Raw genomic sequence first — 22,012 nt, 5'->3', positions numbered from 1 at the left:
GTGTGAGTGTGAGTGTGTGTGTGTGTGTGTGTGTGTGTGTGTGTGTGTGTGTGTGTGTGTGTGTGTGTGTGTGCGTGCGTGCGCGGGTGTGTGTGTGTGTTTGTTTTGTCAAAAGAAGGGATTCAACCGACCAAGACTCTCCCCCTGGCGATGTCTAAGGTTGCCCTCCCTTCCTGATCTCCTCCGGGTACCACCACTCCTAACAGTGGCATAACGTGGACACCGCCTCTCGAGTTTTCGTGGGAACTGTTCGAACCGCCACAAGTTTGAGGCCCGGGGGAGTGGCAGCTCCACAAACCTTAAAAAAGTGCCTTTCGCTTAAATAGAATAACTAGGCCTTGCCCCCCACACACACACACACACACACAAAAAAAAAAAAAAGTGCGGACGGTTCTATCAACACACACGAAAGGTGGAGGAGGAGGAGGAAGAGGAGGAAGAGGAGGAGGAGGAGGAGGAAGGGGAGGAAGAGGAAGGAGGAAAAAGAGGTGTATTCTTGGTGCAACAAGTTCAGGCCTAAAGTCCTCTCTGCTCGTGGCCCTGCGTGACCTATGCAAACGAGTCCTCTGCTTCCTACTATCCAGTTCGATGGATTGATGGAGATGGATGCATGGATGGATGGATGCACCCACCAGCAGGCAGGAGACACTGGGCACGAATGTGGGTGGAAGAAAGGGGAGGGTGGAAGAGAGAGGGGGAGACGAGAGGGAGGAAGAGATGGGTTAAAGATGGGAAGGAGGTGGGTAGAGGGAAATGGGTAGGAGACGGGGAGGAGATAGGAGGGAAGGCAGAGGGGGTGGGATGATGGTGAGAATTGGAGGAAAAGAGGAGGTTAAGAGGAGGAGAGGGGAAGAGAGTGTGGTGGAGAGGTGGGGGAGGAGAGGAGAGAGCGAAGGGACAGAGAAGAGGGAGGAAGAGGTGGAGGAATGAGGAAAATAGGGGGTTAAGAGGAAGAGAGGAGGAGAGGAGAGAGGGAAGGGACAGAGAAGAGGGAGGAAGAAGGGGAGGAAGGAGGAGGAGGGGAATGAGATGGGGAAGTGAGGGTTGGTAGAAAGAGGAGAGGGGGAGGAGGGGAAGAAGAAGACGACAGGAAATGAGGAGAAGGAGGGGAAGGAGAAGAGAGGAGAAGGAGAAGGAGGGTGGGAGGGGGAGGGGGAGGGGGAGGGGGAGGGAAGGGGGAGGGAAAGAGGGCGAAGAGGAGGACATGGGGGAAGGAAATGGGGGAGAAACGAAGGGGGGTAGGTAAGAAATGAGAGGAAGGAGATAAGGAGGAAATGAGACGAAGGTAGAAAAGAGGTTGCCCAAATGGGGAAGGCGATAGGAAAGTATGAAGGGTCGCAAGGAAGGAAAGGGAGGGAAGGTGGGAGGGAAGGTAGGAAGGAAGGAAGGAAGGAAGGAAGGAAGGAAGGAAGGAAGGAAGGAAGGAAGGAAGGAAGGAAGGAAAGAAGGAGGGAAGAAAGGAGGAAGGAAGGAGGGAAGGAAGAAGGAAAGAAGGAAGGAAGGAAGGGGAGAGAAGGAAGGGGGAGGGAAGGAAGGAGGGAAGGAAGGTAGGAACTGGTAGACAAGGGAGGAGAGAGGGCAAGAAAGAGAAGAGGTGGGGGGGGGGGCTATTGATGCCAAGGAGGGAGGGAGGGAGGGAGGGAGGGAGGGGAGGCTGCATACTGCAAAAATAGTTGACATTAAGTCTATACAGTTAGTTATTTCTACTAGACAGACAGGCAGGCAGGCAGGCAGGCAGCCAGCGGCGTTGGCTTGATTCGCGAACACACCAACCTCCCACTCCACATTCCGTGAGAACACAGAACCGGTGGCGATGGAGAAAGAGGAGGAAGAGGAGGAGGAGGAGGAGGAGGAGGAAAGGAGGAAGATGAGGTGATGGAAGAGGAAGAGGAGGAGGAGGAGGAGGAGAGGAGGAAGATGAGGTGATGGAAGAGGAAGAGGAGGAGGGGGAGGAGGAGGGGAAGAGGAGGGGGAGGAGGAGGGGGAGGAGGAGGAGGAGGAGGAGGGAGAGGAGGAGGGGGAGGAGGAGGGGGAAGAGGAGGGGGAGGAGGAGGGGGAAGAGGAGGGGGAGGAGGAGGGGGAAGATGAGTGGGAGGAGGAGGGGAAGAGGGGTGGGAGGAGGAGGGAATATGAAAGAGAAAAGAAAGTGGATAAGGGAAAGAATAGAAGGAATAAAAGGAGACAAAATGAAGAAGAATTTTAGATAAATGAAGAAAAGTAGGAAGAGGTAGCAGTGACTGGATAGGAGGAGGAGGAGAAAGAGGAGGAGGGGATGGGGATCGAGTAGGAGGACCACCTTGGCGTGTGCGAGGATTAAATAACTTCCAAGGGCGATCGCAGCTGGACCCAGCAGTCAAGTGACTCGCTATACCTTGGGCGGTGCGAAGTCGTCCTCCTATTCCTCCTCCTCCTCCTCCTCCCCTTCCTCCTGGTGCTGCAGTGGAGGAATATGGAAACACCACCATCATGCATGTGTGACTGTGTGTGTATTCACTTGGTCTTTGGATCACGTGTTGGACTCGTGATCGACAGCTATTTCCCTCCTGAAAGAGAGCTCAGAGCTCGTAGGTCCGATCTATGGGTAATGCTATGACCTTGCACACACACACACACACCCAACTCCCCGCCCACGAGAGTCAGAGTAACGACCCGAGCCACAGCGATACCGAAATAATTTCGGCCCTGGGCAGGATTCGAACTGGGTACTGGGAGCACTTCTACTTCCCAGTTCAGCGCTCTACCAACCGTGCCACCGAGTGTGTGTGTGTGTGTGTGTGTGTGTGTTTGTGTGTGCGTGCATGTGTGTGCGTGCATGTGCGTGCGTGCATGGGTGTGTGTGTGTGTGTGTGTGTGTGTGTGTGTGTGTGTGTGTGTGTGTGTGTGTGTGTGTGTGTGTGTGTGTGTGTGTGTGTGTGTGTGTGTGTGTGTGTGTGTGTGTGTGAGCGCGCGCGCGCGCGCGTGTACGCAAGATAGCTAAACAGGCAAGCAAAACACTCCTCACTATTTTTACTTCCGCCAAAGATGTAATATACACATATCATATTGCCGTGTAAAATATGATCAAATAAAAATATAAAAACAGTAAATATGTAAAAACAAAAACAGAACGGCGTTTGATGGCCCCGTAGGTGCGCTGTTTGACTACCCTTCCCTTCCCTTCCCTTCCCTTCCCTTCCTTTGCCTAGTAACACGCCCCTCCGATGAAGGACAGAGAACGGGAAATTCCTGGCGCGAGCGCGAGCTCTCGCTGCTGTCACTCCGACGCGGCACCAACGCGACGACCAAGTTAGTCCGAGAGGCATTTTGCACTAGCAGGTAGCCCCTGCTGCTGCCTCACTTGGTGGTAGGAGGAGGAAGAGGAGGGAGGGGGAGGAAGAGGAGGAGGAGGAGGAGAAGGAGGAAGAGGAGGAGGAGAAAGAGGAAGAAGAGGAGGAGGGGGGGAATGAGGAAATTCTGAGGATTAGGTCGTCTTTTTTTCCTCTTGAGGGAAAACGATCCGTCTCGTTCGACGTAGGACCCAGGAGGAGGAACAGTTCAGAGCGGTTTCAGTAGGCCTACCCGGGAAAAGATGACATCAAGTTGGCGAAGCAAAGCGAGACCCGGCGGAGGGAAGGGGGAGGGGGAGAGAGAAACACGCGACGGGAGTCAACTTTGACGTTCCCACTCCCTTCCTCCCTCCCTCTCTCCCTCCCACTCGTTTATATCCACTCATACTCATCTTCTCGCTCTCCAAAACTTCCCCTTCCCTTCCCTTCCCTTCCCTTTCACCATCTCCCTATCCCATCCATTCCCCTTCTCTTCCCTCTCCAGCCTTTCCTATATTCTCTTTTGTCCTCCTACAGCTATTCTTGGTCCTGTTCTACAAGCTACGCTTATCTTCTCTGGGCGTCCAGCCAGCCAGTGTTACAAAGACTCTACGACCAAGCATACAGACTGGAGACCTGTAGGTCCATGACAAGGTCGGATGTTCAATGATGAAAAAAACAACGAAAAGACCCGCAGCCCCATGGCAGCTGGCACAGGTCCTAGGTCACTCTGGGAAACAAGTCTGGATTGTTGTATGTGTTGTACTAGTGGGGTACTGTTCCTATGCCCGGCTGGCAGTGGGAAGAAACAATAAAAGTCACCAGATCAAGTGTCAGCCCCCGGGGCTGCAACTCCGATTGAGGCGAATGTGTCTGAAGTATTGTGACTACGAAAGGAAGGAGGGATTATCCTCTTAGACGTCCTCTTGAAAGGCCACAACTTGCAAGTACCCGCCGATTTCCCCTCACTAACTGGACACCAAAAGGTGGTAAGCGCAGCAGGAGACCTGACTAGGATGGGGCGATCACTGCGTCTCCCACGTGGAGAACCCACGAGTGTAGAAACAGAACGAAAGGAGGAGATGGAGAGGGATAAAGGGAGGAGGAGGTAAGGGGTAAAAGGAGGGACGAGAGAGAATAATGCATGGCTGAGAGTTGGGGTTTGGTTAACCCTATTCGTAATTCAAACGAGCCACGTACACAGTGAACAGATCTTTCAAAGTCACACACAAATCACGCGCATACACATAAACAAAGCTCGCGTACACAGACACACCCAAGTTTGATCATTGAATATAAGGAGATGGGACGCACGAAAATAGCTCTTTTCTTGTACATTTGGGTCAACAAACACGCGCGCGCGCGCACACACACACACACACACACACACACACACACACACACACACACACACACACACACACACACACACACACACACACACACACACAAAAACGCAGACTCCCTACAAAAGACTGCGGGCAGTCTTTTCTGGTTGCCGTAGGTCATGTGGGTGGGGTGTGTGGGCGGCCGGGCGTGCAACAAGCCGGAGGCAGCTCAGACTGATGGGGGCGGGGCCCAGGGTGCTCGTCCAATCTGCCAAGAGCTGCCGTCACTGCTCCAGTGGGTACCCACATCTTCCAGCGACCAATGGACGCCCCCGTAAGAAAGACGGATAAGGTTGCTATACGTGTCCCCTACCCTCACCTTCTTCCTTTGGTACTCAGTGGTCCTTTTCCTTATATTATTCCCGCCAGGCTATTCTATCCGTCCCCGTGTCAGCCCATCCCATAACAAAGCCCTTTTCGATTACCCTCTGCCGTTAAAAGTGAAAAAAAAAACCATTCCCCTTGCTGTCGGCGGGCTATCCAATTCTTTTGCATGTGATCTCCTCAGGCAGTGAAGAGCCCAGGGTCTTCTCCCACGTGGCTTCCACGAGCCCCAAAGGTCTCCCGTCGGCATGGTTTGCCCAGGCATTACACAGTTCCAAAGAGGCTCACTTTGAGCTCTCACTATCCCTCGCGCTTCTTGTACCTCCCCTTGACCACCACCTGGGGGAAGACACAAGGGTCGCAATCGGAGAGGTTCGAACCGAGGACCCACTGGGCACCCGTCGAGGCTGGTTCGACGACGTATTGAGGTCTCCTGCCTCCAGGCTATTCTATTTATCTGAAGAACCCCTATATCGCCGTCAGCTGGTTACGAAGTTCCAAAGACAAGAAACCAACTTTAATGGATGACATGTGCAACATGAACGGTTGCGATTCTTTATTCCGGTAAGATTACCAACCAGAGAGAACATACACATAGCGATAAAAATATACAAATAAAATACATAAACATATGAATAAATAAAATAACGTCGCCGGGACCAAACCCTCAAGTAAGTCGGTGTCCCATCACCCACGGCCCGACACAAAGACGGACAGGCAGCATGAAGGAGGAGGAGGAGGAGGAGGAGGAGGAGGTGGTTGGAGTGCTTATGGAGGAGGATGGTCGTGGTTGAGTCACTCTCCTTTGGTGGTGGTGGTAGAGGGGGGGGGGTCAAAGGCAGCGCGTGGGCGGGTTATGCAGCTTCTTCCGGGCAAAATGACACGCCCGCCCCCCTGACCCCAGCTCGATGGAATATCGGACAGACAGGCGGATGGACGGACGTGTATATACACGTGCACGCACGCACGCGCACACACACACACACACACACACACACACACACACACACACACACACAATGTGCATTAAACAGGCTCTTGAAATTCCTTCTCCCCAGCTCCTCCCCCTCTCTCTGAATCCCTTCATTACTGTGACGGTCTTTACAGAATTAGTTCTGGCTGACGCCAGGCCACTCCATGCAGCTGAGGGCGGAAACCATCAGCTTAAGTCCATCTCCGTTAATGTGACGCTCTTTAAAGCCTCTATAATCGCCAATACTGCCCAGATGCACTGGACACTACTTCAACACTGCGACCTCGTTTCCAAAAGCCACAAAAATATTTAAACAAAAGAGCAATGCACGATTAAGAAAAAATATATAAAACATGAAAAGTTGAAATCAGCCATGATTCATCAGTTGTGAAAACCTTTTAAGCATCGGAAATAACCATGAAGAGCCACTCTTTTTTCTTCTTCTTCGCTCAATACGAGAGGGGGAGGGCGGGAGGGAGGAAGGGAGAGGGAAGGAGGGGGACAGGAGGAGGGAGAGGGAGAGAGGAAGGGAGAGCGAGAGGAGGAGGGAGATGGAGGGAAGGAGAGGAGGAGGGAGAGGGGGAGGGAGAGAGGGAGGGAGAGCGGGAGAGAGGGAGGGAGAGCGAGAAAGACGGAGGGAAGGAGAGGAGGAGGGAGAAAGAGAGGGAGAGAGGGAGGGAGAGAATCTTTGGAAACACCTTCCCGGCACCCTCCTCCTCCTCCTCCTCCTCCTCCTCCAAAGCCCTCAGGAGCCGCGCTGCCAAGTGCCTTAGTCGTCCTTCTTCCTCTGTCTGTCGCCAGGCTATTTCATCCATCTCTCCGCGTCCACTCCTCGGTGTTTATGGAGATTTGCCCCAAATGGTCACTTCCTCATCACAAGAGTACTTTCTAATGTTACCATTCGCCCTACCTGTCCAACGCACGCAGAGCCACCCTCGTGCGCGCGCGCGCACACACACACACACACACACACACACACACACACACACACACACACACACACACACACACACACCTTCCACACACATAAGAGCATAAGAATGAAGGAGAGTGCAAAAGATCATAAAGCCTACACTAGGCAGTTCCATGTCCATTACCACTTGTCATCTCCATCCATAAAGCTGTCTAACCTTTCCTTAAAACAGCCGATATTTACAGCGCTCCCTATATGGTTACCAAGTCTATTCCATTCGTTGACCACCCTATTTGTAAACCAATTTTTGCCTATTTCCTTCTTAAATCTAAATATGTCCAGTTTAAATCCATTACTGCGAGTCCTGCCCTGTTGTCTTAATATGATTACCTTGTTTGCGCCACTCTTTGATACATTTGAACACCTCTATTAGAACACCCCGCGCACCGCGTCTTTCCAGAGAGTGTAAGTTAAGGTGCCTAAGCCTGCCCATGTATCATTTTGGTCATTCTGTTCTGTACTGATTCTAGTGAACTGATATCTATTCTATAGGACGGAGACCAAAACTGTACCATATAGTCAAGGATGGGTCTAACTAATGCCAGATAGTTTGATAAATCCCTCTTCACTTTTATCCATAACTTTTATTCGAAACATAATGCTCCGTTAGCTCTATTCCTGGCGTCAATGCACAGTTTCCTGGATTTAAGGCCAGAACTCACTAAAAATCCCAAGTCCCACTCGCACTCCGTTCTCTCTCTCTCTCTCTCTCTCTCTCTCTCTCAAAATATATATATATATATATATATATATATATATATATATATATATATATATATATATATCTCGGCGTCTTCTCCTGACCTTATTAGGCGTCCTATTTTAGTGTCGTCCGCAAACTTACTAACATCACTATTAATCCAATTGTCCACGTCGTTTGTACACATAATGAGGACTCCCCCATTTGGATTTTACACCGTTTATGGTGATCCGTTGTTTACTGTCACATGCAAATACTTAAGCAGCGTAACCCAAAATTTAGTTCCAGCTTGCATTTCAGCTTCAATTCAGTGGTTTTACGGTGTTTTTTGTTTACACAATCAGGGTCTACGATGGCTCTCTTTCCTGGTTGATCTAACGCCAAGAGACTTCCCAGTTTGGGAGGCGATTGCAGAATTTTTTTGATTAAACAAATCCTAAACGTCTTCAAGAAGAAAAAAAAAAAAAAATCAGTGTTTGCCACGTTGTCTCCAGGGAGAAAAGGACACTATTATCAACATTCGTTTTATTTTTTTCTATTCAATTGATGTACATTTAGTTCACCCATATATATTTTGATGTGCACTTTGATTTCAATATAACTGTACTGAAATATTGTTACGGTGCAGCAACTCTTAATTCACCCTCTCTTTCCATTTCTCTCTCCTCTCTCTCTCTCTCTCTCTCTCTCTCTCTCTCTCTGTGTGTGTGTGTGTGTGTGTGTGTGTGTGTGTGTGCGCGCGCGCGTGTAGACGTGAGTGCGCCCACATATATATGCACATGTATACACATATATATACACATACATACACACACACAACCTGAGTTTGTTGGCAACTGGAGTCACTTCTCTCGTGGTGACTGCACAACAAAAAGGGAGGAGGAAGAGGAAGAGGAGGAAGAAGAGGAGGAGGTGGAAGATGAGGAGGAGGAAGAGGGGGCCTTTTGATACCCGACAACCAGGACTTGACGTCATAGCCATTCTTCGACGAGACCCAGCAACGTCAGTCAGTCGGTCGGTCAGTCGATCAGTCAGTCGGGATGTCGATCGATGGACGGCGCCCCTCCCCTCACCCCCGTGGTGGTTCTTCAGTTCGATCCAATTTCACGAACGGAATGAAGCAAAACTCATCATGCTGTACACTACGTATCAACTCGTCTTCATAATAACCAGTCTCTCGCACTCTAGTAGACGAGTTGGATGACAACGAACAGGTACGTCGTCGTCGCCGTCGTGTGGCGCCCTCTGCTTCTTCAATTAATGCTTCATTGAACCACTTCAGTGAAGCGCTCCGGGGCACCACGCCCAGTCCTACAGACCAACACGGACACACTGCAGAGCCTGGACTTATGGGGGATCGCCGTTTCTGGCAGGTTAAATGCCGTGGCATTGCTGACAACTGACATAACCACGCCGCTCTGTGTGTATGTGTGTATGTGTGTGTGTGTGTGTGTGTGTGTGTGTGTGTGTGTGTGTGTGTGTGTGTGTGTGTGTGTGTGTGTGTGTGTGTGTGTGTGTGTGTGTGGTGTGTGTGTGTGTGTGTGGTGTGTGTGTGTAGGTGTGTGTGTGTAGGTGTGTGGTGTGCGTGTGTAGGTGTGTGGTGTGTGTGTGTGTGTGTGTGTGTGTGTGTGTGTGTGTGTGTGTGTGTGTGTGTGTGTGTGTGTGTGTGTGTGTGTGTGTGTGTGTGTAGGTGTGTGTGTAGGTGTGTGTGTGTAGGTGTGTGTGTGTGTAGGTGTGTGTGTGTGGTGTGTGTGTGTAGGTGTGTGTGTGTAGGTGTGTGTGTGTAGGTGTGTGTGTGTGTGTGTGTGTGTGTGTGTGTGTGTGTGTGTGTGTGTGTGTGTGTGTGTGTGTGTGTGTGTTTATATACCACTTGGTCACGTGACCGCTGGTGGCCCCTTAGGACGGGCAGGTATTTCTAACCCCGTGGGGGAGGGGTGGGGGTTCATCCCTGAATTTACAAGAACGTGCACAGTCAAACATGACGATGGTGCACCAATTCAAGCACATAAAACAAACACACACACACACACACACACACACACACACACACACACACACACACACACACACACACACACACACACACACACACACACACACAATGAAATAGCCTGGTCAAACATCCTCGGCACCGGAATCTACTACCTCCTCAGGTACCTCGTCCACGTGCCAGGTGAGGCACCATAATTCCATCAAGCCGATCAGAGCACGTACCGACCGGTATAAGAAGAGCCCCATACCGACATTTGTGGACTTAATCAACAACTAGAATTAATATTGTTGTACTACATACCTATAACTTGGCCTGCTGTTTTATTTGTCTAGTTTTTTAAAGCTTGTAACAACGTCTTCTCACTGTCATAGTATTTTATTGTTGTAATCTTGTAGGATGTATATTTTCAGCAGAAATGCTGCTATACCCAATAAACCGTAAATTACTATTATTATTATCATTATTATTATTATTAAAATGAATCTTAAGCTATAATAAGTGAAGTTTACATGCGCATAGACACACATGGAGCGATGGTAGCGTTCACGGCCGCCACTACGGCGGTCCGGGTTCGAATCCTGCCCAGGGCTGAAATAACTTCAGTATCACTGCGCTGCGAGTCGTTAATCCATCTCTCGTGGATGGGGAGTTGAGTGTGTGTGCGCGTGTAAGGTCACATCATTTACCCATATATCGGGTCATATATGAGCTCTGAGCTCTCTTCCGGGAGGGAAATAGCTGTCGATCACAACTCCAACACGTGATCCAAGACCATGGTGAACCACATGCGTACACGCACACACACATGCGCGCGCGCGTCACCCGCTCACATACGCGCACACACACGCACTCACACACACATTAGCTCAAAGCAAATTAGGATATCAAAAGTCGCAACCAGACAACAACGACATGCATCAAAGCACCATGATGTATCTTGGTCCTGTAAAACACAAACAGGTTAGAACGAGTACAACAACAAACACGCATACACGCATGAAGCGTACACACACGCACACACACACGCACGCATGACGTGTATACACAAACACGCATGACGCGTACACACAAACACGCATGACGCGTACACACATATACACGCATGGCGCGTACACACACACACACACACACACACACACATACACGCATGACGCATACGCATACACATACATACATGCATATACACACACACACACACACACACATATATATACACACACGTGTGCGTAAGGCCACAACATTACCCATATATAGGGTCACATATGAGCTCGGAACTCTCATCCGGGAAGGTAATACTGTCGATCACGAGTCCAACATGTGATCCAAGACCACGTTAAATCACACACACACACACACACACACACACACACACACACACACACGAACAAAGCGATTAACCTCTTCAACCACGGTGACGTCACCGTGCTGAAGACGTGGCAACAGAATAACTAACTAACTAGATAAATAAATAAATAAACGAGTAAATTAACAATGAAATAAATGAATAATTGAATAAACAAAATGCGGTTCTTTGACTCCCGCGAGGCAAAGTCCCGAAACCGAAGAGCTGCTGCTGCTGCTGCTGCTACTGACCTCTGTGACGTCCATGACCTTGATGGCTGCCAGCTGGCCGGTCTTGGTGTGGCGACCCTGCGAGCGGAAAGAGAGAAGGAACAGGTTAGTCCGGACCGGATGGGTTGGGTGAGGCTCTGGGGTTTCGTCGTGGCCGGAGAGTGAGCATGTCGGGTGACAACACCCACCCCCAACACGACTCCCTTCTCCCCCCACTCCCTTCAGCGCCCACAGAGCTTCAGGGATTGTGGGAGGGAGAAGGACAATAATTTTTTAAGCACAGACAAGTGCATTGACACATAATAACAAAGGCAAATTCTCTCTCTCTCTCTCTCTCTCTCTCTCTCTCTCTCTCTCTCTCTCTTTCTCTCTCTCTCTCTCACACACACACACACACACACAGTGGTGGATATATGGAACATACTAGACGAAACAATACTGTGTGCAAAAACAATACACGAATTTAAGACCAAATTAGAAATGCCAAGATACAGAGACGGGATACCACGAGCGTAGCTCCTCTTCCCGTAAGATACAACTAGGTAAATACACATACGCATGATGATGTTGGAAGTCGGTGGAACTTTTAGTTTTATTCTGGCATCCGCCAGTTTATCCAATTCATTTCCGTGATCCTCCCTTGGTTATGAAGGGAGTTAATAGGAGACAGTGCGATGCGATGATTAGTGCTTTGGAAGTGGTCGGAGTGTGGGGGCTGGCGTGCTGCTGGGTCAAGCAACTGTGCGTGTCGTTGAGGGAGAAGGGGCGAGGGGAAACGACTGGAACAAGGGGCGAGGGGGGGCACAGTGGAAGAGGGGGAGTAGGAGGGAGGAGGGGAGGAGGATGAGGAGGGGTGTGTGTGTGTGTGTGTGTGTGTGTGTGTGTGTGTGTGTGTGTGTGTGTGTGTGTGTGAGAGAGAGAGAGAGAGAGAGAGAGAGAGAGAGAGAGAGAGAGAGAGAGAGAGAGAGAGAGAGAGAGAGAGAGGAGAGGAGAGGAGAGGAGAGGTGAGGTGAGGTGAGGAGAGGAGAGGAGAGGAGAGGAGAGGAGAGGAGGGGGGACTCCGTCAAAAGGTAGGTTAGGTGGAAGAGAAGTGGACGGGGAATGAGAAGTACGGGTGTGGAATGATTAGGAATGGGCGAGAAAGAATAGGAAGAGTGTGTGTGTCTTCTGTGACTCAAAATAAAAGTATAAAACCAACTCCTCGACATATTCAACAATACCGGCCACCTCCTCCTCCTCCTCCACCACTACCATCAAAATTATCATCAGCCAACCACTGCCACGTCACTCCTTTCAACTTCCCCATCAACACAAGAAATTAAACTCAACACTGTATATACTTGCATACTTGTATACTGTACATACTTGTATGTGCTTGCATACGTATAGATCTTGCCGAGTACAACGGGACTCCACGAGCTTTAATAAAGCTAAGTTCGAGAACGTGATGAAGGAGTTCGTCGAGAGCAGCGAAGTGGTCAACCCCGGATTCATTATCTTCAAAATCAATGGTCGTTACGTCGTTACTGCATAATGATTGGTTACTGAATTTATGTAAGCATGTACATAGGCACAAAGATAAAGATAAAGATAAAGATATATATATATATATATATATATATATATATATATATAGAGATAGAGAGAGAGAGAGAGAGAGAGAGAGAGAGAGAGAGAGAGAGAGAGAGAGAGAGAGAGAGAGAGAGAGAGAGATATGGGGGAAGGGGGAAGGGAGGGAGGGGGTGCAAACCGCGCCTAAGTTGCTCGCGGAGCATTTCCTCCGACCGCCCACCCGCCCTCCGGCGGCTGAAGCAGCAGCGGCGGCAGCGGCAGCGGCAGGAGGAGCAGGAGCAGGAGCAGGAGGAGGGGCACAAACGCAACCCACTCGCACTTGCCAACCTGTTGAGCATCTCCCCCCAGAACCCCCTCCATCGTCCTCTTCTCCTCCTCCTCCTCCTCCTCTTCTTCCTTCGCCTCCATTGCACTAGCCAACCCTCACTCGCCTTCACGAGAGAGAGAGAGAGAGAGAGAGAGAGAGAGAGAGAGAGAGAGAGAGAGAGAGAGAGAGAGAGAGAGAGAGAGAGAGAGAGAGAGAGAGAGAGAGAGAGAGAGAGAGAGAGAGAGAGAGAGTCGTCTACTATAATCGTCATTTTTTTCTCCCCGTAGAAAACGATAATTTTGTTGGTTGACTCACTGGAGTGCTGACATGGGGGGGTGGGGGGCCCCCGGGTTGCAACTGCGAGTGGGCGCTGGACTTGGTCTCATCTTCCGTGCAAGTCCTGTTCGATATGGAGGAGGAGGAGGAGGAGGAGGAGGAAGAGAGGGAGACCAGGGGAGTGAGGTAGATGAGAGAAAGGGAGGGAGAGGATGGAGGAGGAGAGGAAGTGATGGAGGAGGGGAGTGAGGGAGGAGAGGAATGAGGGAGGGGAGGAGAGGAGGGGGAGGGAGGGAGAGAGGGGGAGGGAGGGAGGGGGAGGGAGGGAGGGGGAGGGAGGGAGAGAGGGGGAAGGGGAGGAGAGGGAGATATTTCTTGTCGACATAACTCTTGTGATCATTAAGGTGTCTATTCTCAGATAAGTACACCCACACACAAAATAAATGAATAAATAAATGAATTATTAAATATCCCGATAGACTCATCTTCTCCCGACAGTCGTTGGGCAGAAAAATCATCTCGCCGACAGACGAAAGTCGACGAGTTTCAGTTCTCGCCACAGGCGGCTTCGACGAGCAGCACGTGGAAGAAGAAGGTGTGGCACACACAAGGGGCATGTCCGGCGCCCAGGGTCAACCTCGGGGCGTCTCAACGTGGCTCCACCTCTCTGCCCTGTCGCCAGGCGATTTTATTCACCAGAGGGGCCACCAACGGTGACTGTTCCGGTCGCTGCTAAGCGCCTCCTGGTGTAATTCCCTGACGCCTTCCCTGCTGGGTGGCACTTTTACCTTTCAATCTGGTTGCCGCGAGGTGATTCTATTCGTTTCCATGGTAACCAGCAACCTCCTTTCACCCTGTACTCTGGCTGTTTCCTATTTCACTCATTTCCTGGGCAATCCTTGAGCTCCCAAGGAGGCGAAGAAAGCGCTCTCCCTTGGGTGGCACCAGTTTGAACATTTAGTGACGCCAAGTGACGTCAAATATTGTCGTTAGATCTTCTCTGACGTCACTTGATTTTGGTGACGTAATACCCTTGGTGACGTCACGCGCTTTGGTGATCTGACCTCGTGCCAGAAGGGCATATTTCCGACGAGGATTATCTCTTCCCGTCTCCCGGGCTTTCTCACTCTTCCGAGGACAGGGCAGGGCCGTGAAGGATGTACTTGTCATGCGATTGTCTCTTTGTCATTATCTTGACTGGTCTTCCGCTCACGATTTTACAGAACCGTGGCCTCCTGGACACGAGTGGGGAAGAGGACAAGGAGGAGACGGTGGAGGAAGAACAGGAAGAGAACAATGAGGAGCAGGAGAACCAGGGGAATGGTGAAGAGGAAGATGATGAAGACGATGAGGAGGAAGATGAACAGGAAGACGAAGAGGCCAAGGACGACGATGAGGGTCTGTGGAGATGACAGAGGACGAGGAGGAAGATGGAGAGGGAGAGGAGGAGGAGGAAGAGGGAGAGGAGGAGGAGGAAGAAGGAGAGGGAGAGGGAGAGGAGGAGGAGGAGGAGGAGCTGGGTCTGTGACTCGACAACAATGGTGCATCACTTGAGTCTAGGTCGAGCTGCCCGCAGCCCAAATTACGGCGGGCCGCTTGGGCCGCCCGCATCTGCCCGTGTTCTCAGGCCCCGGGCCCGGCGACGGGATTCGAGTTCTCCTCAAAAGCCTTCCACTGACTGCATAAACTATCCCTTTCCTCCTTCCCAGCGGGACAATGTGTATATATTTATCTATTATTTATATATCCATTCTTATCTATTCTATCTACTTATCTATTCCCTACGGGACTATATATATATATATATATATATATATATATATATATATATATATATATATATATATATATATATATATATATATATATATATTACTTCTCTACTTATCTAGTTATTTCCTGTAAACGCTAGAATATTGTATTCACCATGGTCATAAACAAGGGGACAAATTATTTCAACTGATTGAGATCCAAACCTAGAAAGTCTCGTAGGCGGATAAGATGTCGAATCCCCACCCAGGGCTGACAATTTCAGCATCGCTGCACTGTGAGCCGGCATTCCAACTCTGCTGGGCAAGTTGTGTGTGTGTGTGTGCGTGTGTGTGTGTGTGTGTGTGTGTGTGTGTGTGTGTGTGTGTGTGAGAGAGAGAGAGAGAGAGAGAGAGAGAGAGAGAGAGAGAGAGAGAGAGAGAGAGAGAGAGGGGGGAGGGGGGTCACAGCATTACCAATACATTGGGCCATATGAGCGCTCTCATCCGGGAGGGTAATAGTTGTCGATCACGAATCAAACACATGATCCAACATGGTGGTGAATCACACACACACACACACACACACACACACACACACACACACACACACACACACACGAAGTCCTAGTTACCTACGTATCTATTCTCGACTTCCCTTCACCATAAAATTGTGGACCTTCCTCGTCTTTCTGTTTTTCAAACGACCCGAGCGTGACAAGCCCCCTTTCAGAAGTTGACGCACTTCCTACACTTTATTCTGGCTTACATCAGACGATTCTATTTACGGACTGGCGACACTAAATGAAGGAAATACCTGGCCCCTGTGACAGTATGGAGTTTAAATTGGCACACGTTATCTACTGCGTCCTTTGGATAGAAGCGCTGGTAAATCAGTCTACACCGTGTCCTTAGCGAAGGTTCCACTTAAGTACGATGACGCCTACGTAGCCGTCACGAGACGAGAGTGGGTACACGAGGATAACGGCGTCTTGATTACGTGTGTGTGTGTGTGTGTGTGTGTGTGTATTATATATACATATATATATATATATATACATATATATACATATATATATACATATATATATACATATACATACATATATACATATACATACATATATATATACATATATATATACATATATATATACATATATATATATATACATATATATATATATATATATATATATATATACTGTAGTTGTACACGTGTTACCCCCCCGGATTCCGTGAAATGGTTTGATCACGTTTTGTGTGTTTATTACTCAGAGTAAAAGAGAACGAGAAATACAGCAGTGACTTCATATTTTATAATGCGAGTAGTGTGATGCATTGTACATATGGCAGCCAATACTGCGCGCGAGTTTGAGTCGTACTGGAGTGGTTCACGAAAGCCCTTCTCCGTCTCTGTATATAACCATACCATTGACATTCTTCCATCAACACTCATATGCATTCAACCTGAAGTTCTCGTCCGTTAAGGTAATAGCTGTAGATCACGAGCTCGGCACGTGATTCAGGATCGTGGTGAATCACAACAAACCCTGCTGTGAGCCAGTTATCCTCCACGTGATACCGGCGTGCACATGGTCGCTTTCAAATTCCACTATTCCTTATGAAATCCCTCTTTTATCACCTCTGTGACCTCAGCTGTACGGCGGCGAAATGCATTACACCCACACACGCAAAGTGTGTGTGGGTGTGCGCGTGTGTGCGAGTAAAAGAGAGATGGGGAAAGGAGAGGGGGAGAAGAGAGGGGGAGAGGGGATGGAGGGGGAGAGGGGATGGAGGGGGAGAGGGGAAGGAGGGAGAGAGGGGGAAGGAGGAAGAGAAGGGGAAGGAGGAAGAGAAGGGGAAGGAGGAAGAGAGGGGGAAGGAGGGAGAGAGGGGGAGGATAGGAGAGAAGGGGAGGGAGGAAGAGGAGGAGGAGGAAAGGGCGGAAGAGGGGGAGGAGAGGGCGGCAGAGGGGGAGGAGAGGGCGGAAGAGGGGGAGGAGAGGGAGTGAGGCTGGAGGGAGAGGGGGAGGAAAGGGCGTGAGAGTGGAGGGAGAGGGGGAGGAGAGGGAGTGAGGGTGTAGGGAGAGGGAGAGAGGGAGGAGAGGGAGAGAGGAAGAAGTGGGAGTGAGGAAGGAGAGGGTGAGAGGGAGACGAGAGGAAAGGGAGGAGAGGGAGGGCGAAAAAGAGAGAAAAGGAGAGCGAGAGAGCGTGTGTGTGCCGCATGATACATTTCACCAGCCGTTCGCTGTCATGCTCGTCGTCGTCGCCATCAGGAATAATACTTAATGATTTAATCCGTCCGGCTTGCTGACTCCTTCCTTCACTCCACGGAAGCCCCTCCCCCCCCTCACCTTCTCCCCACTCCGTTTGGTATCGGCGTCTTCTCACGGCGGTATTACCTGGTATCGGGTCATGGTAACCTTCTTGGTAATACATGGTTCTCACCTTTGCACAACAGTACAGCTGGCTTCACTTCTAAGTAATACAATGGCTGCTACCTCTTGCGTATTCGTGTCGAATACACTACAAATAAACACGTCAGGTCGAAAGAGAAATTAAGAATGTGTGTGGGGGGGAAGGGCGGTTCTTACAAGCTACTGTGGAAACCAAAGAAGAAACACATGGAGGAGGAGAAGGAAATGAAGAAGCAGATGTTGAAGAAGAAGAAGAAGAAGAAGAAGAAGAAGAAGAAGAAGAAGAAGAAGAAGAAGAAGAAGCTGAAGAAGAAGCTGAAGAAGAAGAAGAAGAAGAAGAAGAAGAATAAGAAGAAGAAGAGGAAGAAGAAGAGGAAGCTGAAGAAGAAAAAGAAGAAGAAGCTGAAGAAGAAGAAGGAGTTGAAGAAGAAGAAGAAACTGAAGGAGAAGATGAAACAAAAGAAAAGAGAACAAAAAGAAAAAGAAGACGACGACAAAGAAGAACCAGAAACAGACGAAGAATCGAAGCCAACTGGAGTTCACTGGGTATCTTATGATTGTGTGGCGAGCCAGCCAGGCAGCCAGCCAGCCAGCCAGCCAGCCAGCTGCCTTGCGTGTCCAGAAGCTCCCAGGGGGAAAAAACCAAGACTCTCCCACAAAACCAGTTCCTGGAATTCCCAGAACGGAGCTAACCCCTAGACTAACCTTGAGCCCCCCTTTCCCGTGACATCGTCTAGAGACTTTATTCTAGTTAATCCTAGACGATTTGTTTCCGAATCTGCCACCACCGCAGCAAATTGCGGCAAGGCATGCTACTGCCACCCACGATTACCCAGAGCTGATTTGAGACAAGAGCGATCAACGATTACACAGACAATGACAGACAGAGATACACACGCACATGCACAAATGCACGAAAAGCGTTGTTGGCACCGCACAGGTCGCGCGCAAGATAAAAGACGGCGTCAATATTTCGTGTGTGTGTGTGTGTGTGTGTGTGTGTGTGTGTGTGTGTGTGTGTGTGTGTGTGTGTGTGTGTGTGTGTGTGTGTGTGTGTGTGTGTGTGTGTGTGTGTGTGTCTCTCTCTCTCTCTCTCTCTCTCTCTCTCCGGGGAGTCGCTGCTGAAGACCCTGAAACTTTGGCTTTACATGTATCGGAATCTGATCCTCATAAAACTCCGGCAAAGTGACGAGGGGGGAGAAAGAGAAAGAGAGAAAGAGAGAGAGTGAGATAGAGAGAGATGGCGGGAGGGAGAAGGGAAGAGAGGTGAGAGGGGAGAGAGCGAGAGATAGAGAGAGATGGCGGGAAGGAGAAAGGAAGAGAGGTGAGAGGGGAGAGCGAGGAAAGAGAGGGGAGAGAGGGAGGGAAAGGGCGGGAGGGAGGAAGAAAGGAAGAGAGGAGAGAGAGCGAGGAAACAGAGAGAACGGGAGAGAGAGGAAAGAGACGGGGAGAGAGAGAACGGGAGAGGGCGGGAGGGAGGGAGAAAGGAAGAAAGATGAGAGAGTGAATAGTGCTGAGACGGGGGAGAGGCGAGATGGAGAGAGAGAGAGAGAGATAGAGAATATTGTGACAGGTGTCTGATGGAAGCAATGATGAAGTTAACTTAATTGAAGAGAAACGTATGAGGATACAAACGGCGTCATTGCGATGACGACTCACATATTAGAAGGATGATCACCACGAAGTCTAGGGTGAAGACGAGACAGCTGGTGAAAAGGAGGGTGAAAAAATAAGGGCGAAAGGGTGAAAAAGAAAGGGAGAGAAGAGCGATTGGGGGGTGAAAAGAGCGCGAAAAAGGAGACCAGGGTGAAAAAGGAAATTGTGGTGAAAAGAGGCTACGATGGAGGAGGAGGAGGAAAAGAAGAAGAAGAAGAAGAAGAAGAAGAAGAAGAAGAAGAAGAAGAAGAAGAAGAAGAAGAAGAAGAAGAAGAAGAAGAAGAAGAAGAAGAAGAAGAAGAAGAAGAAGAAGAAGAAGAAGAAGAAGAAGAAGAAGAAGAAGAAGAAGAAGAAGAAGAAGAAGAAGAAGAAGAAGAAGAAGAAGAAGAAGAAGAAGAAGAAGAAGAAGAAGAAAGTAACCAGGTTGGAAATGAATCTGGTGAAAAACGAGATCAGTTTAGCTGAGAAAAGCGTGCAAGAGGTGGAAGGATATAAAGTTACGAATAACAATGTTGTACGGGGCACAAGGCTTTAGTGGATCAAAGAATAAATGATGAAATCTGTCATTGAAGTCCTTTACCAATCTAAAAGTGACTAGACACAATCTCTGTGTGTGTGTGTGTGTGTGTGTGTGTGTGTGTGTGTGTGTGTGTGTGTGTGTGTGTGTGTGTGTGTGTGCGCGCGCGTGTGTGCAGTGTGTCTAGTCTCACATACAGCAATCCTTCGAAAGGCTTCCCGACATGATCCGTCACTGTTATATACACTACCGAAGTATGCGAAGCTTTCCAAGACCTCGCCACAGGTATGGAATCTATCACCCAGTAAGTCTCCGTCCGCCAGGAACCTTGGTCGCGAATCAGGTGACCGAAAGTGAAAAAAGAGGATTAAATAAACAAAGAAGTAAATAAACAAATAAATAAACACGTCATTGTCAATTCAGGCACTCTTCGAACTCCTTCACCGAACAAGAATGTCTATCAATTTCTTCCAATTTTTGCTGTGTCACTTCTGCAAACTTCTCTGAGTAGCCTAGAGTACTGAAAGTGAAATTAGTGTTCTAGGAATTCCTATCCGCAACCAGTGACGCAAATTCTTGAAATTTTTCTAGAGCCTCTGCCACGTCACTTCAGCAAACTTCTCTTTCTCGTTTCCCCTGCCACGTTTGCCATCTCGCGGTGTCCACTCACGATTTAATTTGCCCAAATTACAACCCTCCTTCCTTGCCCAATTTCACCTCCCCTCCTTATCGCTTCCACATCTTTCACTCCAGACTACTCTCTCTTACCCAGTTTACCATTTTCTTAAGAATTACTACTCACACCATTGACCTCATCTTCATTTACCCTCCGTAGCGCCCCTTAGCTTCGTCACTGAGAACAGCAACACATAGGTATGGAACATACGACGAGAAAAGTAGGTTGAGAACCTGAGTGAAGACCCTCCCACACGCCAAAGTTCAACACCCTTGCGATCAAGAAGTGGGCGTGGCCTAAGCGCCAGACTGCCGTGAACGGACTATAATGGCTTCTGAGGCGCCGGGGAGGAAAGTGCGAGACGGGAGGAACCCAACAGGAGGAAAACTCGAGACGATAAATCTCTGGGGAGGAGGTTGGGGAGGTTGGGAGGGGGGGTTGGAGGTCATTTGGGGGGTTGGGGGGTTGCGAGGGGGGAGTCGGAGAGGTGACGGGTGGGGTAGGGCTGAGGTACGGGGTACGACCGGGAATGGATGGGGTGGTGGTAGGGAGACATGCTATCTCTCTCTCTCTTTCTCTCTTTCTCTCTCTCTCTCTCTCACAGCTACGTCAACACAACCATTCCTGTTATGCATGTGCTGTTGTCCGTTGCTGTCAGAACGATTTTTCCTAACCCTAATCGGTTGCCATTCCACTCTAGTTGGAAATATCTTTTAGTTTCCGGAAGAACAAATAACCCCGGGGGCAGTCGGTGGCGAAGAACCCAACCCCTCCCCTCGGGAAGAGCAGTAGTAAAATAAATAAATCAACAAATAAATAAAAATAAATGGATGAATAAATAAATGAATAAAAAAAATATATATATATATATATATATATATATATATATATATATATATATATATATATTAACAAAGCAGGACTCGAATCGATGACTTCTGGGATTCCACTCGACCATTACCCATTCCACCAGGAGATCCTCCTGGTGGGATCTGTACTGATGTTGTGAATACTGCCGGATTTGTTTATCCCTGTGAAGGAAACACGACCCTCCCACAGATTAATAAAATTGTCTAGGAGCAGACAGAATAATATATATAAAGTGTGCCTCTCAACACGACATTACATGCTGACTTTCACAGAAATCGAAACCACTACAGTGAGTGCCAGATCAATGGCGAGTTTTCAGAGAGAGAAAGAGAGAGAGAGAGAGAGAGAGAGAGAGAGAGAGAGAGAGAGAGAGGGAGGGAGAGAGAGAGAGAGAGAGAGAGAGAGAGAGAGAGAGAGAGAGAGAGAGAGAGAGAGAGAGAAAGAGAGAGAAAGAGAGAGAGAGAGAGAGAGACTGGAGGGCGGCGCAGCGCCTCTGCCAGCGAGTTCCGGGAACGCACGAGACTCCTGAAGGAGTCGCGCGAGGCGTGCAAAGGTTTCCCCCGGGTTCATCATACCCCTTCGGTAATTAACGAACATTCCCGTGGTCATTAAGCTCATTAGGCGTCATTCCTTATACAAGACTGATACTTAACACGTTGAGATCTTGGTCACGTGACCGGATACCCGTGTCACTCCATGCTGACCTCCACAGGCAGGTGTGAACATACGGAGGAGAGGGAAGG

The 22,012-nt window shown here is 49.2% G+C and overlaps 1 protein-coding gene across 14 annotated transcripts in view; it reads right to left on the bottom strand.

Moving 5' to 3' along the window:
- msn (serine/threonine-protein kinase msn) overlaps positions 1-22,012 on the bottom strand; it is a 258,964-nt gene that overhangs the window by 58,678 nt on the left and 178,274 nt on the right. For all 14 annotated transcript variants that reach the window (XM_076207790.1, XM_076207791.1, XM_076207795.1 and 11 more), the window contains exon 3: positions 11,250-11,306. In XM_076207790.1, coding sequence (XP_076063905.1) covers positions 11,250-11,306 — 57 coding nt within the window. The remainder of the gene's footprint in view (positions 1-11,249; positions 11,307-22,012) is intronic.

The sequence above is a fragment of the Oratosquilla oratoria genome, chromosome 24 (assembly GCF_046742065.1).
Source record: "Oratosquilla oratoria isolate Oo_2021 chromosome 24, ASM4674206v1, whole genome shotgun sequence".
Taxonomy (NCBI): Eukaryota; Metazoa; Arthropoda; class Malacostraca; order Stomatopoda; family Squillidae; genus Oratosquilla; species Oratosquilla oratoria.
This window is presented reverse-complemented; position numbering and strand designations above follow the sequence as displayed.